Here is a 22,388-nt window from a genome sequence, read left to right on the forward strand (position 1 = left end):
AATAAGTATTACATTGATTATATTGTGTAGGCTGTGTTGCAAAATAAAACAATTATTATTAGATTTAGATTAATTTAAATGTACGCGATATGACGTGGGATTATTTCGATTTTGTAGCTAATTAAGATGTTTTTATCATCCAAAATACACATTTTAGTGATTATTTTTGCGCGTCTGTAGATTTATCCTAAATTCACCAAACGTTAGCATTAGATAATGCCTCATTTGCAAATTTTAACATAACATTTTAGAAAATTCTGAAAACTGAAAAAAAATGTCTTTTTCATGGTGACATCTATGTTTACTATGTTTACCAAGTAGTTTCTTTCAAAACGTATGGAATTTCAAATATCTTACATCATACAGATCTTTAGAGGCTGCAAGTTTGTCAAACTCTTAGCCTGCATTAAAAAAAACTCCAAATCACCTCATTGGAAATGGCTAGGTCAGTTTAAAAAACAATATATAATGTGTGTTTGTGTGTTCTGATACACACACTAGAACCAGTGAAAGCAAAAAGTCCCGCTCGAAATAAATGACCCACTTGGAACAGGACAGAACCAGGCTGACGTTTGCCTTCACACGATCCCTCCTGACCGTTTACACCCAATACCCATCTGAATAATTCAGCATCTGACAGCTCCAGGGCACACAAAGCACACATGTTGGAATGGGTCGGTGCCAAAAAGCTTAACTGAAAACGATACTGTACCTTACTCAGCAAAATAAGAGCTAATGCCAGGTACGAGGTGTTTGTGATTCAGTGAAAAGTTCCGTTTTCATGACTTTAAAAATGCTGTATATATCGATTTTTTTTTTTTTTTTTTTTTGTAAAATCAACTTGAATGATGACATTAAACTTGTGTTATACTACAAAAAAAGACATGAAATTCTCGAGTTCACGGTGAATAAAATGTGACAGAGACAAAAAAAAGTGTTTCAGAATTTCTGAACTAAGAAGATTAGCGATAATCGATACTGTACCTTACTCAGCAAAATAAGAGATAATGCCAGGTACGAGGTGTTTGTGATTCAGTGAAAAGTTCCGTTTTCATGACTTTTATTGAAATTTTACAGGACAAACATCTCAAAAAATGCTTTGTAAACAGTTGCACCACCAGGAGGTGACTTTTTTTCACCTCAGCGTTTTGTGCCAGAGGTCGAAACAGGGCACCACGTGCAGCCGCACGTATTTCTGGCCCCCGGTGGTGCACTCCAGACAGCCGTAGACGGTTTCCCGCCGCTGGTTGCCCATGCCGCAGAGCGAGCAGGGCCCCTTGGGGATGTTGTGTTTGAGGAGGTTGACCCGTGTGTGGGAGCTTTCCCTCAGGTAGGCAGTGGACACGTCCGTCATGCTGGCAGCCTTCTCATAGTAGTCCGTCACCATGTCGTCCATGTAGGTGTCGGAGTGTGTGAGCTCCTCGAATGTTTGGTTATCTGTGGTTGGATCGAGACACAGTGTGGTAATAAAAAAAATAACATGTTTTTTTGATAACTCACCAAAAAATGGTTTAATTGGTGACGAAAGTGGAAAAAAAAACGGTAACGCTTTATATTAAGGTCCTTGTAATAACCATTAATTAACAAGTAATAAAGCCCTTGTAAGTCCTTACAAGAAGCTTATTAACATAACTGTGTTGTTGTTTTTTTGTGTTTTTTTTAATAATTTTTATTAATGAATAAACAAAGAAAAGAACAGTAGATTACTTATTAGAAGCCACAATATGAAAACAAAACACTACAACACAATTCTAGACAACAAACTCAGAAACATATTTACAAATTAGACATAATGTACACACAAATAACATACAAAGAATAATATAAAGGATAACCACAACAACAAAAATGAAAACAACGATACACCAGTACAAAGCCACACGGCGAAAACAGAACAACAAACAAACAAACAAAAAAAACTATTTAATAATTACAATGATTACTGTGTGTTTATAAGCCTATATAAGTGTTAATAATGGCATTATAATACAGCTAATAGCAGGCTATAAGAGATGTATAATAAGAATATTAATAAAAGCCTCATGAGTATCTTATAATTCTTCATAATAGCATTACAAACACCCATAACCCACCCATTATGTCTTTGCCATGCCTTTATTAATCATTTGTTTCCTTATTGATATTAAAATATACTTTATTGCTCATCTATTATAAGCTAACTATGCACTTGTTAACAGTTAACTATGCTTTTTGCAGCTAAAGGGATCTAAAGCGAGAACAATGCCTTATTACTTGTTAATTAATGGTTATTACAAGGACCTTAATATAAAGCGTTACCGTTTTTTTCCACTTTCGTCACCAATTAAACCATTTTTTGGTGTGTAGAGGTAAAACAACTAGTTCTGCTAATAAATAATTGCTTGTTTATTAACCCTCTAAATCACACAAAAGTTATCATGACAGAAATTATTGTCATATTTTTACATTTCCAACAGTTCTTGGATGAATCATGAGTGATGCCTAAAAACATGATATTTCATCAAAATCACTTTACTCCATATGTCTTTTTTTTTAATTCCAAAAAAATAACCCTTTGCACTAACCAGATACTGTAAAAAAATAAATAAATTCTGCGCTCCTAAACGCAACTGGGAAGCCATGGAGTCATGTGACCAAAAAGACAAAACTAACAAACTAACAAACAAACAGTGAAACTGAAAGTAAAGGCTGTCACAATGTAGTAATAAAAAAAAATAACATGTTTTTTTTTCAGCATTGGTAACACTTGTGAGCCCTTTTAAAAATGCTGTATATATTGATTTTGTTTTTCCATTTTTTGTAAAATCAACTTTAATTAATTATGACATTAAACTTGTGTTATACTACAAAAAAAGACATGAAATTCTTGAGTTCACGGTGAATAAAATGCGACAGGGACAAAAAAATAATTGTGTCAGAATTCCTGAACTAAGAGGATTTGCTGCTTTTCTTTGTCATATATGATGGTATAAAAAATATTTTTGGGTTATGGATTGATAGACAGACAAAGTAAGTTTTTTGAGAGAAAGTGTGGGAAATTGTGGTGTACAGTTTCCACAATATTTTTTCAACAATTCAATAGTTGAGTTCATCCTTACCTGCCACCAGGTGAGTAAAATAAACAGTAAAAAAAAGCAGTGAATGTAACTGTGTTTATAGGCAGCAGATGTGTTATCCTACCTGCTCTGAAGGGGCTTCCATAGATGATCCCAGACAGGAAGCGGCGCAGTCGACCCATAGAGAAGTGACCGATGAAACCACCCAGCTGCTCTCTGATCTGCTCCCGCTCAAATCCACCTTGAGACTCCGGCGCTACACAAATATCTGACACAGGAGATTCAGATTCATGTCAACTTCAGCTGGCAGAAGTTTCTCAGTGGTGAAATATAACTAAAATTAATTTTTGAGGTATTTTTACTTTACTTAAGTATTTCTATTTTATGCTATGTCATACTTCTGCTCCACTCCATCTCAAAGGCAAATACTGTACTTTTTACTCGACTACATTTATAATGAAACTTTACTTAATAGTTTTTCATATAGAAGAAACATAACGTATCAATAAATTAACATTATGTTCACCTACATTTATTTTTAAATATAAAATATAATAGATTTGAAGCACAAGTCCCAATTGAATATAAACATATATATTTCAGCATTAAAGAAGAAAGAAATTTCCATATTTATTTCAGAATATATTTTTTACTCACTGTATTATTTATATATTTTTTAATTTATGCATTCATTGATCTTTTTTGTCCTGTGTGTTTTTTGTATTTTTTATAATTTGTCTAAATTTGCAAATAGTTTATATATTAAAGGCTACGCCACCCAGCACTGTATAAGTTAATTTAAATTAGCTCCTCCTTTATCTGCAATGTGATGTATACATTAATGCATCAACAATTCTATTTAAATCTAACAATTACTTTACTACTTCTTACTTTAACTCAAAGGATAAAAAACAAAACATCTGAATACTTTCACCACTGCAGGTTTATTTTCATGTTGAAAGATGGAGATTGCTCCAGTTTAACTCCCTCCATTTAATATAAGAATGTTTGGAATGAAGAGCCTCAGGTGTTAACCACAACTTTCAAGGGATTCAAGCCTTTAATTTTCACAAAGCCACGCTCCTTATCCTAGAAGTGTTTAGCTGACTTTCATCTCAGCTCTGTTAGTTGTGGATTAAAGTCTGAGTCAGCAAAAATAAGTCTCTGTGTGTGTAGAGTAGATTAGGGGGGCGGGGCTTCTTACCAAGTCGTCCGTCCAATCGGAAATATAGCTCGCAGGTGCTGAAGGCGATGGTGGTGTGAGCTGGGATGACGATGGCCTTGTCTCGACCTTTGGGATTCCTGCCGTCATCGATCTGAAACTGTAGAAACACTTGAGTTGAACTTGAGTCTACACTGTAAAAAAAATCTGTTTAATTTAAGGTAAAATACTGGCAGCTGCGGTTGCCAGAACTTCACCCTAAAATATACAATGAGAGGGTTTTCTACTGTAAATTTAAATGTAAATATCAGCAAAAACTGTCATTTAGATTGAGTAGTTATTTTTAGCGTTATTGTGTCCTTGTGACATTATGGCATTTCTCCTTTCATTTTACAAGAAAAACAACTGTGCTTTCTACAGTTTGAAAGTTTTGTACTATTCCTTGATTTACGGAAAATTAAAATCGTCTTCTACGGTGATATTACATTTTTTTATTTTACGCCCTTTTTCTGATGCATTTTGACAATTTTTTACCGGAATTTCCGGAGATAGTCCTCCATTTCAAAACTTTTCTCAAGTAAAAAGTAAGCAGGTATAACAAATATATCAAAGATAAAATACAAGTATCAAAAATAAAAGTACTGATTGTGCAGTAAAATGTTCCCTGTTAGTGTTTTATGTTCATAGTTGATGTATTTGGATGAAATGGCTGCTGTTTTTTTTGTTTATGCTGCATTTTAATGATGTAGATGCTTAAGGTTGTGCTCATTTTAACTCCTGTATGTACTGGGCATCCTGAAAAAGGAAGTGCCAAAAACCTGCAGTACCTCCACTGGCCACTTGAGGCTGGCTTCAAAAGAGAGTCAATCCTCATAGACCCCCATGTTAAAATGCCCAACTTTGAGATGGCTCAAACCTCAGCAACCAATAAATGAGGACTGGATCAACATCATACAAGACATCTACAAAATGGAAAAAGTGACTTTTCAACTAAAATTACAAATGGACTTATTATACCAAACTTGGTCAAAATCGACAGAATATGTTAAGTAAGTTAAGTTCTGATTTTATGTAAAACTGTCGTTTAACTAACAACGACTGTTGCAAATAATGATGCTAGGAGAAAATGATGATGCTGTGTGATATAGGTACCCCCACCCCAACTGTTCCTGTTCTTTGTTCTGTATAAAATGTTAAAAAATTCCTCAATAAAAAGTGAATAAAACAATCTCAAGATGTTTTGATTTGTTTTCCTTTGTGATGTTAATTGTCTGTAAATGCGCATAAAGGCAATAAAGTTTAAAAAAAAGTTCACCAAAAAAAAAAAAAAAAAAAGTGAATAAAAAAAAGCCCAACTTTACAGCAGAAACAAACATGTTTGCAGTGGTTCTGGTTTCATATTTCCTGCAGCATTTGCACACATTGTTGTATTGTATTCCCAAAAGTGATCCAAATTAACACTATATTTGTGTGTTTACCCTCATGGTGGTTCCTCTCATCCCGGCGTGGACGGTCAGAGAGCACTGCCGTGTGGTGCGGATGCTCTCTACAACCACACAGAGAACCGTCCGACCGCTCTCCTTGGACTGACGAACCAGGCAGTGATCCAGGTCCACTTTCCTGAAGTTCAGAAAAGGACCATGTCATACCATGGACAGTCTGTAAAGCCCTTTAAGGCAAATTTGTGATTTGTGGTTCAGGGTTATATACAGTACAAGCCAAAAGTTTGGACACACCTTCTCATTCAATGCGTTTCCTTTATTTTCATGACTATTGACATTGTGATTCATCAAAACTATTAATGAACACATGTGGAATTATGTACTTAACAAAAAAGTGTGAAATCACTGAAAACATGTCTTATATTCTAGTAAGCAAAGGGTGGCTACTTTGAGGAATCTAAAATACAAGACATGTTTTCAGTTATTTCACACTTTTTTTGTTAAGTACATAATTCCATATGTGTTCATTCATAGTTTTGATGCCTTCAGTGAGAATCTACAATGTAAATAGTCATGAAAATAAAGAAAAATGCATTGAATGAGTAGGTGTGTGTCCAAACTTTTGGCCTGTACTGTAAATAAAATTGACTTGAATTGACTTGACATTTTTTTTGTTTGCTTGTGTATTCTTGAAGCTAGAACCAATAATACTCCCAACACAATAAACTTTGAATTTCATAAAAAACATTTTGCCAACTGGAAAATTAAAATCAAACCTCATACATGCATTATGACATATAGTTTGACACCTCTAATGTCAAACAAGACTATTTACAGTCCTGCATTGTTCTCTTGTATAGAGCTCCTGTCCTGTATGTGCCAGTGTAGAATAACATGATCATTTATTCATCCTTACAGGGAAACCCGCCTCCTCATGTTCCTTCTGTCAGGAGGTCAGAGGTCAGGAATCAACTTGTAGTAATCAAAAATAACATAATAAACATATCTAAAATACCAAATTTTGCATGACAGTTGACTATTGAGATACGTCAACCAACACTCCTCTTCAAAAAAAGATAAATAATTGATAAAAAGTTGATCATCTAACATGCTTATTAATAAAACATGACATTGCACTTCATCTAATCAGATAAGTGATGCTATGATACTATGACTTTAGCTGTGTCACCTGGAGTTGAGCTCCCGCAGTAACGTGGGCACCTCCAGCTCGTGTTTGGTCACGATGCCGAACGAGGCTTTGACGGCTACGGAGTCGGAGCCGGCGATGTTGAAGCCCACGTCGTTGATGAGGTGGTTTCCTAACCGCCCGTTGAGGGCGACATCAGATTTGTCCTCGTAGTTTAGGAGCTGATAGGAAGACACTCCTGATTGGGGAAACAAAGAGGTTGTGGTCAATTATGGTGAGAAATTTAAGGTTATGGCATGTAACTACACTGTAAAAAAAGAATCTGTTAAATTTACGGTAAATTACCGGCAGTTGTGGTTGCCAGAACTTCACCGTAAAAAATACAGTGAGGGGGTTTTCTACTGTAAATTTAAATATCAGCAAAAGCTAATTTAGACTGAATATTTTTGTTATTTTTAAGGTAATTGTGTCATTCATTCACACATCATGGCAAATCTCCATTAACTTTACATGAAAATGTTATATTTTTACAGCAAAACTGTGCGTTTCCTACAGTTCATGACAGTAAAAGTAAAAATTGTGCTATTCCTTGATTTACGGTAATTAAAAGTGTCCACTACGGTGATACACAATTTTTAATTTTACGCCCCATTCCTGATGCAATTTGACAGTGTTTTACTGTAATTTCTACAAATATTTTTTACAGTGTAGCGTCACTGTATCCCACATCGGACAGCTTTTGGCTAACATTCTATCAAAATTTCACATTAACTACTAATATAAATGATTGTGTTATGTTTACAATTAATTAAGTGGTGTGAAACTAGAGTCTAACTTCTTGATACAATTATTGTTTTTGTCAATGGAGTCTGGTGGCTTTGAGCGCACAGAACTTTATGTAGGTTGCAAGTGGAGTTCAACAAATGTCCACAAAATGTCAGATTGAATTTCTGGGAAATATGTAAAAGTTCATGCATATAGAATATTTCCATTTGATAGCATGATGCAGCCATAACCATTTACATATTTTACATAGTTAAACTATACACTACTGGTGTAAAGTTTTAGAACACACCAACTTTTCCAGAATTTAATTGAAAATTATGCAGTTTAATGTCTCAGTGTACTCTGAAATTAATGCACATTTACAACATTTAAAATTCTTTATTGAGCATGATAGTGTTTTGAAAGTAAAAAAAAGATTCAAAATCACATTTTATGTTGGACTAAAGGACTAAAAAAAGACACAAAATGGCAAAAAAAAGACACCAAAAGACACAAAATTGTGGACAAAATAGCCCAAGACTCCATAGAGTTAAGTTTTTAACCCATTTCTTGTTCCCTGAAAAAGGCCTACTTGTATAATTCTGAAATGTACATTATCTTTCAGTTTTGGTTAACCTTACCTTTTTGTATTTACCTCTGGCAGTTCACCACTTACCTTCGTACCCTTTCAAGCTGTTCATTTGACTTGAACTGCTTGAATTTCAATAAAAAACGGGAAAAAATTAGGGTGTTCTAAAACTTTTGACCGGTAGTGTATGTCAATGTAGTGATAAAATGATACAGATTATATATTATACTGTATTTTAACCCTGAAGCTACTTACAGAGGGGGAAAAAATGAAGAAATATCTTTAAAAAGCCAAATTCAACCATTGTCACAACAAAAACTCAATAAAAATATGAGGTGGATCTCTTTATAGTTGTGATGTTAATTTCATCTCTGTACCTGCTGTGATCTCCTTCTCTCCAACCAAGATGTCTTTGAGTGAGAAGGGGGTCGAGGCGTACTTGTTCTTCTTCCAGAAATGTCTCTTTCTCTTCCTGGTGACCAGGCTGAGGGGCTGGTAGCGGTCGGCCTCGCTCAGGCTGGGGACGGGGATCAGCCTCCCCGTGTCTCCAACCTGCTTCACAAAGTTCTTGGTGGCTGCAGCGAACATGTCGAGTGATGCACGAGTATCAAACCAGTTATGAAACAATAATCTACAGTGGTGCACGCTCTGCAGGGTCCACAGCTGCTCTTCTCAATGGGAAGCTGATTTGGGGTGTTCTTTCAGTCTCGTGAAGTGTTAAATAATGCAGGTGGTGTGTAAGGGAATATGTGACGAGATGCATGTTAACCTGATAGGTCACTGTAGGCCTGCAGCTTCCTGCCATGTGACCAGTGAGGTGGGAAAACAACCAATTAAAAAGAGCATTTTGTTACATTCAGCTGAAGCATCACACACTGAGAACAATATCAGCGCATTGAATTATATTGTAATTGTAATAATACAATTATATTGAATTATTACAAAATGATGTGCAATATTACCTTTCAATATAATATGATTTAATTTACTTTTATCGTTATTCTATTAAGCTGCCCAGTCCTGTCCTACACAAGGCTGTCCTGTCCTGCACAAGGCTGTCCTGTCTTGTCCTATGCAAGGCTGTCCTGTCCTACACCAGGCTGTCCTGTCCTGCACAAGGCTGTCCTGTCTTGTCCTACACAAGGCTGTCCTGTCCAATATGTTAGGCTGTCCTGTCCTGCACAAGGCTGTCCTGTCCTGTCCTGCACAAGGCTGTCCTGTCCAATATGTTAGGCTGTCCTGTCCTGCACAAGGCTGTCCTGTCCTGTCCTACACAAGGCTGTCCTGTCCAATATGTTAGGCTGTCCTGTCCTGCACAAGGCTGTCCTGTCCTACACAAGGCTGTCCTGTCCTGTCCTATGCTAGGCTGTCCTGTCCTGTCCTGTCCTATGCTAGGCTGTCCTGTCCTATGCGAGGCTGTCCTGTCCTATGCTAGGCTGTCCTGTCCTACACAAGGTTGTCCTGTCCTGTCCTGTCCTGTCCTATGCAAGACTGTCCTGTCCTTTCCTATGCTAGGCTGTCCTCTCCTCGGCTCTCCTGTCCTGGGCTAGAGGTTTTCCTGTTCTGTGGTCCTGTCCTACTGTACTTTGTACTTAATGTATTTTTTTTGGCTTGTTAATTTACTTCTAAATGCAGACTTGAGCTTGAACAATGAATTATAATTATTTCCTTTGCTGATCACATGTTCCCTTTTGACTCTGTGTGTAACAGAGACCAGAGCTTACATCACCTGAAACTGTTCATGTGGATCTATGTGGGGATGACTCGCAAGTTACACATGTATTGATTTTGATTCTTTATTGATGTCTCTGTGGAAGACAATAAATGTTACAAATCAGGTCACTTTATCTTTCAATCTGACACTGTGATACATGAAACATTTGCTTTGGCCACAAGCCTTTCTATCAAAGCCTGAAAAAACATCTTTTTTTTCGAGGGATGTCTCTGTGGTTTTGTAAGATTTGATGTTTTTTTCATTGCAGCTTTTTTTAAAGTTTGGATAATGTCCACCTTGGCCTCTTCACTATGTGTGTGTGTGTGTGTGTGTGCGTGTGTGTCCTGCATGCATGATCACAGGCTGATCTCTCCTGTGGTTACACTGCTGTCTAGCCTATACATCCAGAAATAGCATGTATCTTTCTAGTGCCACATGTAAAGAGCTTTCTTTTACCACAAGAGCTGAGGTCAGTATTAGTCTTTTCTATATGTTACACTCCCTGTAATTTTTTGGGCCAAAAGAGGTCATGTAGTTTCTTGGAAGCTATAAAAAAAAAAATCACACTGCAATTTAAGATCAGACGTGCAGCCTGGAATTTCAGGATTTAATCTCAGTTTGTCCAAAACTCTGATAAAGTGGACCGTTAGAAATGATGATGCCATATTGGGGCAAGCCGGAGGAGCTAGGGTGTAGTATTTTAAGAAAATTTAGTTAATTAAAACTCTTAGTCTTCTTTTTTTATGCCTGTAGTAGAAAATTTGATTCGACTTTGCAATCAGATTTAGCAATAAGGAAATACTTGTGTGTTTAGCCTACAATCACCATATTATCATAAGCATCCAGACTTTGATCTGCCATTGAGATGCTGCATTCGTCGACCACCACAGCTTGCGGATTGATTAATTTGATATGTCATATTGTGTCCTGCTGTAACACAAAATTAAGATGTAACCAGCAATATATTTACATCCATGCATTGTGTTGTAATTGCTCAAAAGCTAAAACTTCAATCAAATCAGTGTGTTGTTTTCTCATGAATAGGCCCAATTTACTGCAATGTCTATTTAAAGCAGGGGTCTCAAACTCAAATTACCTGAAGGCAGTATCACAATGACCAAAAAAAAGACACAAAATGACAGAAAAAAAACTAAATTACTTAAAAAAGACACAAAATGACCAAAAAACACACAAAAATACAAAAAAAGACACAAAATGACCAAAAAACACAAAATGACCAAAAAAAAAAAAAAAAAAAGACACAAAATTACAAAAAAAGTAATTAAAAAGGACCTTCCACACACAACACGGTAAAGTGTTATGAATTAAACTTTCATATCAAGGTGGGGGCCACAAAATGTCGTCACGAGGGCCGCAATTGGCCCGTGGGCCGCGAGTTTGAGACCCATGGTTTTAAAGCCTGCATATGGCAATTTTAGGCATAATTTACATCAAGCAGGGGCATCTGTAGTGTAATGAGATTGATCCTTGCTTGCAAAATTGAAATAGTCACATACATTTGTGATTTTAATGTCAAAGGGGGTTTTTTTGTACACTTTTGTCTTTAATCCCATCGAATAACGTTATTAAAAAGTCACACTCAATATCTTGATGGACAAACACTGTCTGTTTCAGGGTCTGACACTTGTGACTTTTATTTAAAAGGTAAAAAACTAAAAAACTAAAAAAAAAAAAAGACATCTAACAAAAGGATTAAAATGTTAAAAACAGACAATAGATGAGTACAAGACAAGCAATACTACAGTAGAAAACAGCACGATAAAGACAAAAACAATGTTTTCTACCCACCTCTTCATCACACTGCATAAAAAAACTGTACGGAAGTGGAGCTCTGATGGAGAAACTATCCATCCACTTCCCATCTGCTCTAGTCTGTGTCCCTGATGACTCTGTGACTGTTTAATGTGAAATCAGTCTGTTCTCAAAGCAACTCAAACACTTCCTGACCAGAAGCTGTTGCTGCGAAGGAAACAAGATAAATCCACCTCATCCACTGATATACACACGACTTTAGGAAGGAACTGATAACTCAATTCAAGAGAAATCTGTTATTAAGAATACAGTTTTCTGTGTATTAGACAACGGCAGAGAAGTCATGTTTGTTTTGTTCTGTACCTCTGAGACATCACCTCGGGGACCCACCGTCTGCTTGACGCACCAACTTGGCAGAGCTGTGCCCTGGAAAACACATCAGATGAATGTAACATGCACATTGTAAACCGCTCAAGCTGGCGTGCACAGATTTAGGTCAGCAGGAATTTCAGGTAGATGGCAGATAAATAATTGAAAAATCTCTTATTTAAACAACACTGCTAGTGGAGAGATTTAAATCAAAGTTGACATCTAGTTGTGTTACGTATAACACCTGTGCAAGTGTTCATCAAGACCTTTATTTTGGTGGTTAAATCTGCTGCCACATGTGCAATAATTAACATGTTTTTACGATCATTTTGCCCTTTGTATGATGTATGAGAAATGTCAAAACTGACATAAAGCCTATAGGCTATTACAAAGCTGATGGACTAATGGACACATCATAGCTATGTTGTTGTTGTTTTTTTATGATGGGCAGATTTGTAAGTGCATCAAAAATTATTTGAAATATGTGTATGTGTTCTCAAAGTTATGACTCGGGACAAAGAATAGTTTGTGTAGGACAATGTAAGACATCCTATAAATGTGTTTGTTTGTCATTTGGTGCTGGGATTTTTTATTTTATTTTAAGTTTTTGCTTAAAACAATAAAGTTGCAGACCATAAACAAAAGAAATACAGAAAAAGCCAAAATACAGGTGCATCACAATAAAATTGAATATCATTGAAAAATGTTTTATGTCAGCAACTAAATTCAAAAAGTGGAAATAACACATTATGACACATTATAACACACAGAATGACATTTATTTAATTTATTCTAATTATAATAATTATGGTTTAGGGCGATTCCAATGGCCTGTAAAAAAAAACATTAGAACAGAGACAAAATACAAACTATTAACCTATCATCAGTAATAGAATATTTTATGTCTATTGTACAAAGAAAAAACACCACCAGTGAGAATTCTTGTTTATTTAAAAAAGTAAACATACAGATTCTCCCTCCCCCTCTATTTAAACGACATGGTACGGTCCGGCCCCACACCTGGCGCAAATAATCAAATGATTGTTATTAGCAGCGCGTGAAGAGGTAGCCTACAGGTGTAGCATCATGTCTAATAAGGTTCTGTTAGCAAAACCTGGCTTCCAAAAAAGTTCAAAGGAAAGAAAGACATGAATAAGAAAAGAAAGGGCAACAATATGTCACACAACTTTTTAACTAATAACTGCGGTTGTAACTGAGTGAAGAATATGTTGGTTTACCTGCTAGCTTTGTCCACAGTGATATAAGATTTAGGCTAGCCTACAGCGGTGTCCCCTCTTTTAGCCAACATTTAAAGAGTGCAGACACACTTTTAGCAAGTTTTTCATATTAATTCAGTTGTCCCTGTCCCTTTCCGGTGCCAGGACCAAGTGCAGATGCCACTTCCTGTCCAGCAGCCCTGTCTCCCCCTCCGGCTAGAAATGGACCAGCCCACCGCCCCACTGACTGAACATTATTAGCACCACTGCATTGCATTGTGGGATATTCATGCTCGCGTAGTGTTTGCATACTGTATGCAATTCACAAACTGATGTTGTTTGGGACATACAGTACAGGTCAAAAGTTTGGACACACCTTCTCATTCAATGCGTTTTCCTTTATTTTCCTGACTATTGACATTGTAAATTCATCAAAACTATTAATGAACACATGTGGAATTATGTACTTAACAAAAAAGTGTGAAATAACTGAAAACATGTCTTATATTCTAGTAAGCAAAGGGTGGTTACTTTGAGGAATCTAAAATACAAGACATGTTTTCAGTTATTTCACACTTTTTTTGTTAAGTACATAATTCCATATGTGTTCATTCATAGTTTTGATGCCTTCAGTGAGAATCTACAATGTAAATAGTCATGAAAATAAAGAAAAACACATTGAATGAGAAGGTGTGTCCAAACTTTTGGCCTGTACTGTACTTATTATCTCAAATGATATTTTAGCATACTATATAGCACACAGCCGATCTATTTTCTAACCAAGTGTGTTTTGTGACTAAAACCTAACGAAGTAGTTAAGTTTCAAAATGTTAATGGCATTTTTTAAACAGCAGTCATGTCACAATCTTAAATATGTTAGTCATATTTTCAGACCTCATATAAACCGTTGTATGGTGAGAGGATGATCCTTTTATAGCAGCCGATATAGGATTATAGCTGAAGATATACAGGTGCATCTCAATAAATTATAGAAAAGTCAATTTCCAGTAGTTCAAGTGAAATAGCCCCAACCAAGTATTCAGTCATATAGATGGACATCATTTTCAGAGGCCAACATTTCCATATTAAACATACTTTTTAAAATTGGTCTTTTGTAATATATATATTTTTGAGACACTGAATTTTAGGTCTTCATTAAATGTAAGCTGTAATCATTATACTTAGAAGAAATTAAATAAATCAAGACATAAAATGTTTAATTCTGTATGTAATGGATCTATATAATGTGTTATTTCCACCTTTTGAATTGAATTACTGACATAAATAAACTTTTCTATGATATTCTAATTCATTGAGATGCACCTGTATGTTAGTAGGGGATGTCAGAAGTTAAATGTAATGGCAAGCAACTTGGACCTCCAAATTTCCACAGATTTTGAGTTAAGCGAAATCTGTGGCTATTTCACGGATTTCTGTGAGACCAGGTTGTCCAAATGACATGAAACATTTGGTTGATGAACGTTATTCTTGAAACAAAAGGCGAGAGAAAGGTCAAGCAGCATGGTGTAAATCCTACTTTAAAAAAAAAAACCTTTTTCTTTTAATGCTGAATACACCCATAAAAGAAACGCTAAACTTAAGCTTTCAAAATCGTTTTTTCATCTTCGTCATCATTCAGCCCATCTTCTTTCATCATGGATACATTTCATGTAGCCTTTAATTAGCTGCATCTTCCAGGGCAACTTGTAGGAGCCCTAGGAGGAGGTTGGCCTTGAAATAAAGCAAGAAAAAATGAGGAGGAGGAGAGTGAGAGAAGGAGGGGGGTAAAGAGGGAGCTTGTTTCAGTCTGCAGTAATCGCTCATCCAGGAGCCTGTTCCACTCAGGGATATTTGGATTTTTTCAGTCTGGATGCTGTAGCTCGGGGTTAAGCTCTCTCTCTCTCTTACTTCCCTGTGTGTCTGTGTGTGTTTGAGGACGCTGCATGTCTGGCATGCAGACATGGGCCCCTCGTTATGCTCTAGGATTACCGTCTGCCTGCTCATCACCTTGGCTCAGGTGATCGCCGTGACCTGCCAAGAAGACACCAAGAAAGGTGAGTGACAGCCGCCCAGATATGACGGCTCCTTCAGTCCTCTGATTGGTTTTCTCTGTTGTTATGTGACATGTTTCGCTTGATGACAGGTTTATGCAGAAATGGAACACAAATAAGGTAATTTGTGTGGAAATAAACCCCCTTCCCATGCAAATATATAAACTTTTAAGTTCATAAAACCACTTTGGAAATTTTCTGTGCATATATTCCCAATGCAACAAATGCTAAAATCCTGTTTCCTTAGTGTTTCCTTCTGGTTTTCTGTCTTCTAATGATTCATGATTGTGCAGCCGAGCCCTGCAAAAACATTTAACTCTGTATTTTTTTTAAGGTGACAGCTGTATTTGTCTTTCTCATTATGTTCTTGTTTATGATTCCATCTTTTTTAAAGCTCAAGGAAGTGGTTTGTGAAGTTTTTGTGTTTTATTTTCTAAGTTAAACTGGGCTGTGCTGCCTCCCAGCGACTGGACCACACTGGCCTTGTGGTTTAGGAGGTAAAGGTTGAAATCACACCCACAGCACACACCAGAAAGCCTTATTATAGCTTCATGAGACACAGTTTCTCCTGTGTGAGAAGCCACAAAGTGATGATTAAGACACAAAATATCTGGTGAAAGCTGTAAACCTTTCAGGAATTAATTAGAGACGGAGAAAGTGATTGCAAGCTCCAATCCTATTGAAGAAAGATGACATGGATGTATGATATGGAGACTAAAAGAGCCTCACACGACTGAAACTAAATCTCCAAATCAAGATCTTAAAGATGGAGATGTGGCGGAAAAAAAATCTAGAATAAAATGTCCCAGTGATGTGATCCTGGGTCAAAAATATCTCGTCCCCCCCCGGCTGCTGTACTGGGCTATTTCAGTGCGAGGTCGCGTCTGAATGATGGGGTTTTGAGTGCCACGGCTATAATGATGTGGCCTTGCAGATGGGATGGACAAAAGCAGGCCACTAATTTTGGTCAGACTTCGGGCCAGAAGCAGACAAGACACACCCAGAGCGAGAGGATGCTGGATGTGAAATAGTCCTCACTTCGCTTCCAACCAAGTTCACCTCCACTGAAGCTGAAAAAGGAGAAAGAAAGCCTTTACTTATAGTTGTTTAGTTTATTCTCCAAGGTCATGACGTGCAGTCTGGGACTAAATCTGTTACTTTTCAATGCAGAACTTCTCAGCAGGTGTTTCACTCACACACACACATACACAGAGGCCAAAAAAAGCAAGAAAAAGGGGATACAAAAAGTCAGAATATAATAATGCTGCTACAAGAAGTTTTAACTTTCATTTTTGTGCTTTGGGCTTCATTTAAATTACAGGTTTCAAAGGTAATTTGTTCCTGCCAGCCTCCTCATGATCTAGCTTCTACCCACCATACAATACTTAGTTAGCCACTCTACTTATGGCTCTTTTCCTGACACATTATAAAGATATATAAATAAAAATACAGGGGCAAAGCCAGTGACCAATAAGAGCTTCTAGTTAGTTCAACATGTTCACATGGTATAATAGGAAAACACATGTTTAATGCTTTATTTTCTTAGTCTTTGTCCTATTCTTTCTCTTTTCTTGTATCTTTGTATGGTTACTCATCTTTTTAAAAAAATCGTTAACATGTATTTTGTAAAGCAGTTTCGATAAAGGCTAAAGACACATTAAGTTATTAAGCATTAACGTTTTTTTTTTTACCTTACATTCTATTTTATGTGAAATTGTCAGTCATTCTTCATTTATTTAGATAAACATGTAACAAATCATACATATTTTAACAAACAATAAACATGTACAAACTCTCAATAAACAAAATAAATAAATAAATAAATATCTGAAAAGGAGTGTGAAGAAATATGCACATTGTATTACCCCCTAACTTAAACAATACATTTATTGTTTATTATATATTAGGGTAGTTTGTCGATTGAAGAAAATGACTTATTAATCGGATGATTATTTGCGATTAAGGTCAGAGGTCAGGGGATCCTTTTAAAAAAGGCTACGCCACAATTTTGCCTAACTTTGGAGTGTTATTTAGAGCCATTGCCAACAAGATATCCATGTTTGTCATGAAAAGAAATTCTGTAGCTCCTCAAGTTTCATATTATACCATATTCACTGTGTCTCTTAAACCTCAGTCCTCTAGATTCCAGAACTGTTTTTTGTTATTTGCGTAAATGTTTTCAATTGTGTTAAATATTTCAAAAGAATCATAATAAATAACACGCTAATTCTGACAGCACCATATTTGTATAGGTGACACAACAATAACCACCTAAATGATTATGATGTGCCTGTTCTCCCCTCAAAAATGTCAATATAGGTCGTGTGTACAGGCAGCAAAAAACGAGCAATATTTACGTATTACACCGTCGTTGATGTATTGATTGGCGGCGAAGCAAAGTTAAAATAAAGGATTCCCCAGGAGAGTGGGGTTTGCGTCCCATATGAAAAATAAATGATTTTCAACTTAAGTTACGTTGTTTACGTAAGTTATGTAAATCACGATTTTGAACTTAACTTAACTTTTTTTATGTAACTTGCGGTAGATACGTCAGCCTTGTAACTACTTAACTTCCTGCATTTGCGTTCATTTAGTTACTGTTTAAAATGTCTTTTATAACGCTTTACCAGGAAGTTTTTTGCCCTAAACCCAGGTCAGTGGTTTTATAAGATAAATTAACTGCAGCCTTTTTTACAACCGCGAAACGTACGTACATGTATAATGACGTTTGTGCTATTTTTAGAACGCTCCGCTGTATCGCGAGCCGCAAACTGTGAGCCGCAATACACACATATGTGTCGCTATGGGTGATACCGACACACAACCTGTTTTGCCGTTTAGGTTTGAGAACTTGTTGGAAGTACAGTAAAACTTTACTTTACCTTTATGCTAATCATATTTACCTTAAAGGATAAAATTATTTTTATCCAATTTTTTTTTTATTATTGTGTATTAAGAAGCAGGTATCTTCCAGATTTTTCCTCTATTTGTCCTCATAAATGTGACCATTATATGCAAAGTGAACATCATGCTGTATTGAAGAAGACTTAAAAAATAAAGCTATTGAGACCATTAACTCTTGAGAATGTTTAGTGAGTTGAGAGGCCAGGTCCATTATTCAAAAACTTCTGTACACTTGAATTATTTTTGCAACCAGGGCAGTCGCCCCCTGCTGGCCATTATAAATAATGCATGATTAAAGTGCTTCCATGTTAGCTTCACATTTTAGGCCCAGAGGCTATGCCACTTTTTTTTAAATACAGTCTGGTTTCTATACAACAACATTTCTGCTAATATACATGCAATTAAAGCTGTTCCACCTTCAAAAACTCAGAAATAAACTGTAGTTGCTTTAAGATGAATTCAGATGCTGCTGCTGTTGTGTAGAAATAGATTAGATTAGATTAGATTAGATCAAACTTTATTGATCCCTTGGGATGGCTCCCTCAGGGAAATTGAGTTTCCAGCAGCAAACAGGTTAAAAAGCACACAGTATAAAAAGTAAAAAAAAAAAAAAAAGTAAAAGAACAATTTATATACAATAAATATGAGGTGTATGGGTTTTTGAATAGTCCTTATGTATTTCTTATTGTGGTGGCTACTACTCCTAGCAGTCTGAGATTTATGATACTTGTTAAGACGCTGACGGGCCATTTCACATTTTAGTGTGCATTTCTTGGCTTTGTCCATGTGAACGTCTGTTTGTTTGGGACTTTAAGTGGGAGAAACCAACATCAGCAGGCGTACGTTTATTCCAATTTTGTTTAACTACAGTGTACACCTAAGTCAGTGGATCCTGGCCTTTCTGGCTTTGTTTTTTAGAGATATTTATACTTTAAAATAAAGTCTTATGTGATTCAGAATCTGGTTTATTGCCACGTAGGTTGTTGGATACAGGGAATTTGCTTTTCATAAACATAAAACATAAAAATAAAGGAAGTATTAGTAGCTATAGAATGACTAAAACTATGAAAAAGATGCTATAAAAAGTCCGTACAATCAATCTGTAATAAAACAAAAGGGCTGTGCTGTTTTTAGAAGTAGTAGTGTTGCAGAAATATGCATATTGTCTACAGAATGTGCAAAGGATCACAATACAAGGTGTAAAAACATGATATATTACATAAATATGGTCTTTGAATGATCATTATGAATCAAATGTGTCAGTGAATGAGTGAAAGAATATTTTTTTCAGTGAAAATGCTTTATTTTCTTGATGAAAACATAATTAAATGTTGTTTTCAGCTGGTTTGCAACTGTCTCAGTTACCTGTTTGCAACACATCTGAGACAATTAAGTTAAAAAAAAAAAAAGATGAAATAACATATTAATCATCTTGTGATACCTCCAATTTAACTCTGGACCCCTTAAGGAGTCCCGACCCAAAGCTTGGGAACCACTCGCCAAAGGTGCAGAGTATGTGGGTTGAATATGGTTTAATAATAAACCTGAGTTGAGGAAGTTTAGGCGTCTGCAAACCACAATGTCAGAGAGCTGCTCGGACAATTTCCACTTTAAAAGAATCCCACAGTTAGTCATAATTGCTTTCATGCTGTATAATCACATTTAAATGCTTTAAATACAGTCTTTGATTATAGGAGACTATAACTTTTCTGTATGAAAAATCAAGAAAAGAATTAAATTTTTTCCTAGAATAAAAGATCAGTATTTTCAGTCTAGTAAAAACCGTGTAGCCAAAACAATCTGCTGAATAAACCTCCAGCTCATTGATTTTTTTTAGTTGCTGTCTGCTGCGTGCTGCAGCCTGCCAGTGGCTCCTCAGGGTGCAGCAGGCTGGCAGCAGGAGGGTCCTCCGGGTGTGGCACCTCTGTGCTCTACCAAATAAAGGCAAGCCACAAGTTCTACCCAAACCCAACGTATAATACAGCCGCTGTGGTTTCCACTGAAATAACTCCAGCTTTTGAAAGCCAGCCTCTCTCGCGGGGAGAGGCTTCACCACATAATTAGTACTTAGGACATCACTAAACTGCCTGGATTCAAATATGCGCACAGAACTCGTAGCAGGTGGCCAGATTTTTGCTTTTTTCTTATTTCTTTTTTAGATTTGTATATAGATCTGATACTTTTTTTTCTTTCTTTAGAGCAGTGAACAAAAGCGGGTTGAGGATTTTGATCCAGGACCAGCAGGGTAACACTGCCCCCTAAAAAGACACTACAGAAACTCATTTAATCTTGTTTTACTTGCCTTTAAACTTTACTTTTTTTGTAAAGAAAGAAAAACAAAACATTTCTAATCAACCCCTGGCAAAATTTTTATGCAGTCCATTAAAACAAGACAAAATGACACTATAATATAATTTAAAAAAGACAGTTGGTGGAATAATAAAAAAGAAAAAAAAGAAGAGAGAGATAATTAATTCTATTTAACTTGCCTTTAAGCGGAAATTATATTAAAGCATTTTTTCTGTTTCCAGAGTTAATTTATATATTTTTTTCATGCAAGAGATGTAACTCAAAGTGCCTAATAATAAAAAATTTTGTATATATAAGAATATAAGTGAGAGTTAAAAAAAACAAACCCCAGAACATTTAAGACCAAGTTGAATAAAAGATTCAGTAAAAAATAATCAGATCAGCAACTTAATTAAATCAATTTTCAGCTTTATTTCACTTTTATTATGATGATGAGTGTGCTGGTAAAAGTTTCTGATAGAAAAGTTAAAAAAAAAAAACCAACTACAAATTAATAATCCATCCACATTCTCCTTTTTTCCTTGATATAATTCTCCCCAAAACAAAATAAAGTATAGAACTGCATTGCTAACCTCTTGATTAAATGCCATGTGGATGGTGATGTGTGAACATGAAAACTATAGGTCTCATCTTGTTTTATGTTTACAGTTGGAGACATTGCTGCTTCAAAGATGATTACACACTTGCATAAAGACACATTCATAGACACATTTACGGCCAGGAGCTGTCAGCTCCAACCACAGTCTAGTCGCAGGCTGTTAGAGTGCAGCTCAGTGGCAATTTGCCCAAAAATGCCTGTCATCTAATTCTTAAAGTAACACATAGTTTAGAACTACATTTTGGGGTTTTCCATTTAAATCAATAAACTATACTTTACAATAATACTCCCTGCTCATTCTGGTTTCTTTTTACCCTGGTTTAGCAACAGCAACAATTATACATATTGAAATCTAAACCATGCCATATTCTATTGTCAGGGACTTTAAAAAACACACACACACACACACACACACACACACACACACACACACACACACACACATAAGACAAGTGATACGTTAAGGAGCATTGATTTTTGTAGTATTGTTGTTTGTGTTTCTGCAGTTTTGTATGTAATTAATTGTTAAATTGTGTGTGTTTAACCCCTTAGCGCTGCATTTAAAAGAGAATGGTGCACAGTGGATGTTTAGGGGGAGATAGCAGGTCAACAGTAGATGCCACATAGAAGTGGTGTACACCATCTGAAAGCTGAGAACCTGAAGGTTAATTTGAGATGGTACGAGCACAAAATGGACATATATGTAAAAGGGAAACTCATGGTTAACCATAGAACCTGTTTTCACTCAGATACATTGAAAGGCTAATGGTAATGTTAATTTTTCCTCTTAATTTGGAGTTTTATTTGACCCCCTTTCTGACAAGATACCATGACATCATTCAGTTTCATGTGATACAGATATCTTCTCTGTAGCCTTAACACTGAGTATACTAAGGCCTCTCAAAGAAAGAAATTGGCACAACTAGGAGCAGTTCATGGTAGACTAGCTCAAGGCTATAAATATTGAGCTATATGAGGCACTGGTTCAGTGATACATCTGTACAATCTACAATCAAGCGACAACCTCACGGTCTAAAAGTTGAAGTAATTTCTTTTATTTGCCAGCAGGGGTCTGCTTTACTGGTTCCAACTATAAGTGTGATTGTATAGAAGTCTATGAGAAGATGACCCGTCTTCTCACTTGATTTATTATCTCAGAGATTATATTTTTCCATAAGGCATGATGTTTCTTCTATAAACTATGGTCCGATTTGGAGCAAAATGTTGTTTCTGTTTTTTTCCTAGTCATAGCTGAGTGGTTTTGTTGCCTAAAAGCTTTTTTTTTTAGATT

The 22,388-nt window shown here is 36.0% G+C and overlaps 2 protein-coding genes across 6 annotated transcripts in view; one reads left to right on the forward strand and one right to left on the reverse strand.

Annotated features, from left to right (window-relative positions):
- Positions 1-1,035: 1,035 nt before the first annotated feature.
- On the reverse strand, positions 1,036-13,377 carry pjvk (pejvakin). 5 transcript variants are annotated; one of them, XM_059328108.1, is made up of 10 exons: positions 13,256-13,377; positions 12,012-12,074; positions 11,685-11,855; positions 9,891-9,969; positions 8,539-8,959; positions 6,850-7,045; positions 5,697-5,838; positions 4,261-4,378; positions 3,181-3,324; positions 1,036-1,437 (listed from the first exon to the last, which is right to left on the reverse strand). In XM_059328108.1, the coding sequence occupies exons 5-10, from the start codon at positions 8,747-8,749 to the stop codon at positions 1,136-1,138; spliced, it is 1,113 nt and encodes a 370-aa protein (XP_059184091.1). In that variant the 5' UTR covers positions 8,750-8,959; positions 9,891-9,969; positions 11,685-11,855; positions 12,012-12,074; positions 13,256-13,377; the 3' UTR covers positions 1,036-1,135. The 5 variants fall into 5 exon arrangements, with proteins under 5 accessions (XP_059184091.1, XP_059184093.1, XP_059184090.1 ...); XM_059328110.1 differs by lacking the exon at positions 9,891-9,969 and adding an exon at positions 10,701-10,805; XM_059328107.1 differs by lacking the exon at positions 9,891-9,969 and having other exon boundaries at positions 8,539-8,713.
- A 1,656-nt stretch (positions 13,378-15,033) lies between these two features.
- The window catches only part of col5a2b (collagen, type V, alpha 2b), a 35,524-nt gene continuing 28,169 nt past the window's right edge, over positions 15,034-22,388 (forward strand). The window contains exon 1 of the mRNA XM_059328332.1: positions 15,034-15,288. Within this exon, the coding sequence (XP_059184315.1) occupies positions 15,195-15,288 (94 nt within the window). The 5' untranslated portion in view covers positions 15,034-15,194. The remainder of the gene's footprint in view (positions 15,289-22,388) is intronic.

The sequence above is a fragment of the Centropristis striata genome, chromosome 24 (assembly GCF_030273125.1).
Source record: "Centropristis striata isolate RG_2023a ecotype Rhode Island chromosome 24, C.striata_1.0, whole genome shotgun sequence".
NCBI classification, from domain to species: Eukaryota; Metazoa; Chordata; class Actinopteri; order Perciformes; family Serranidae; genus Centropristis; species Centropristis striata.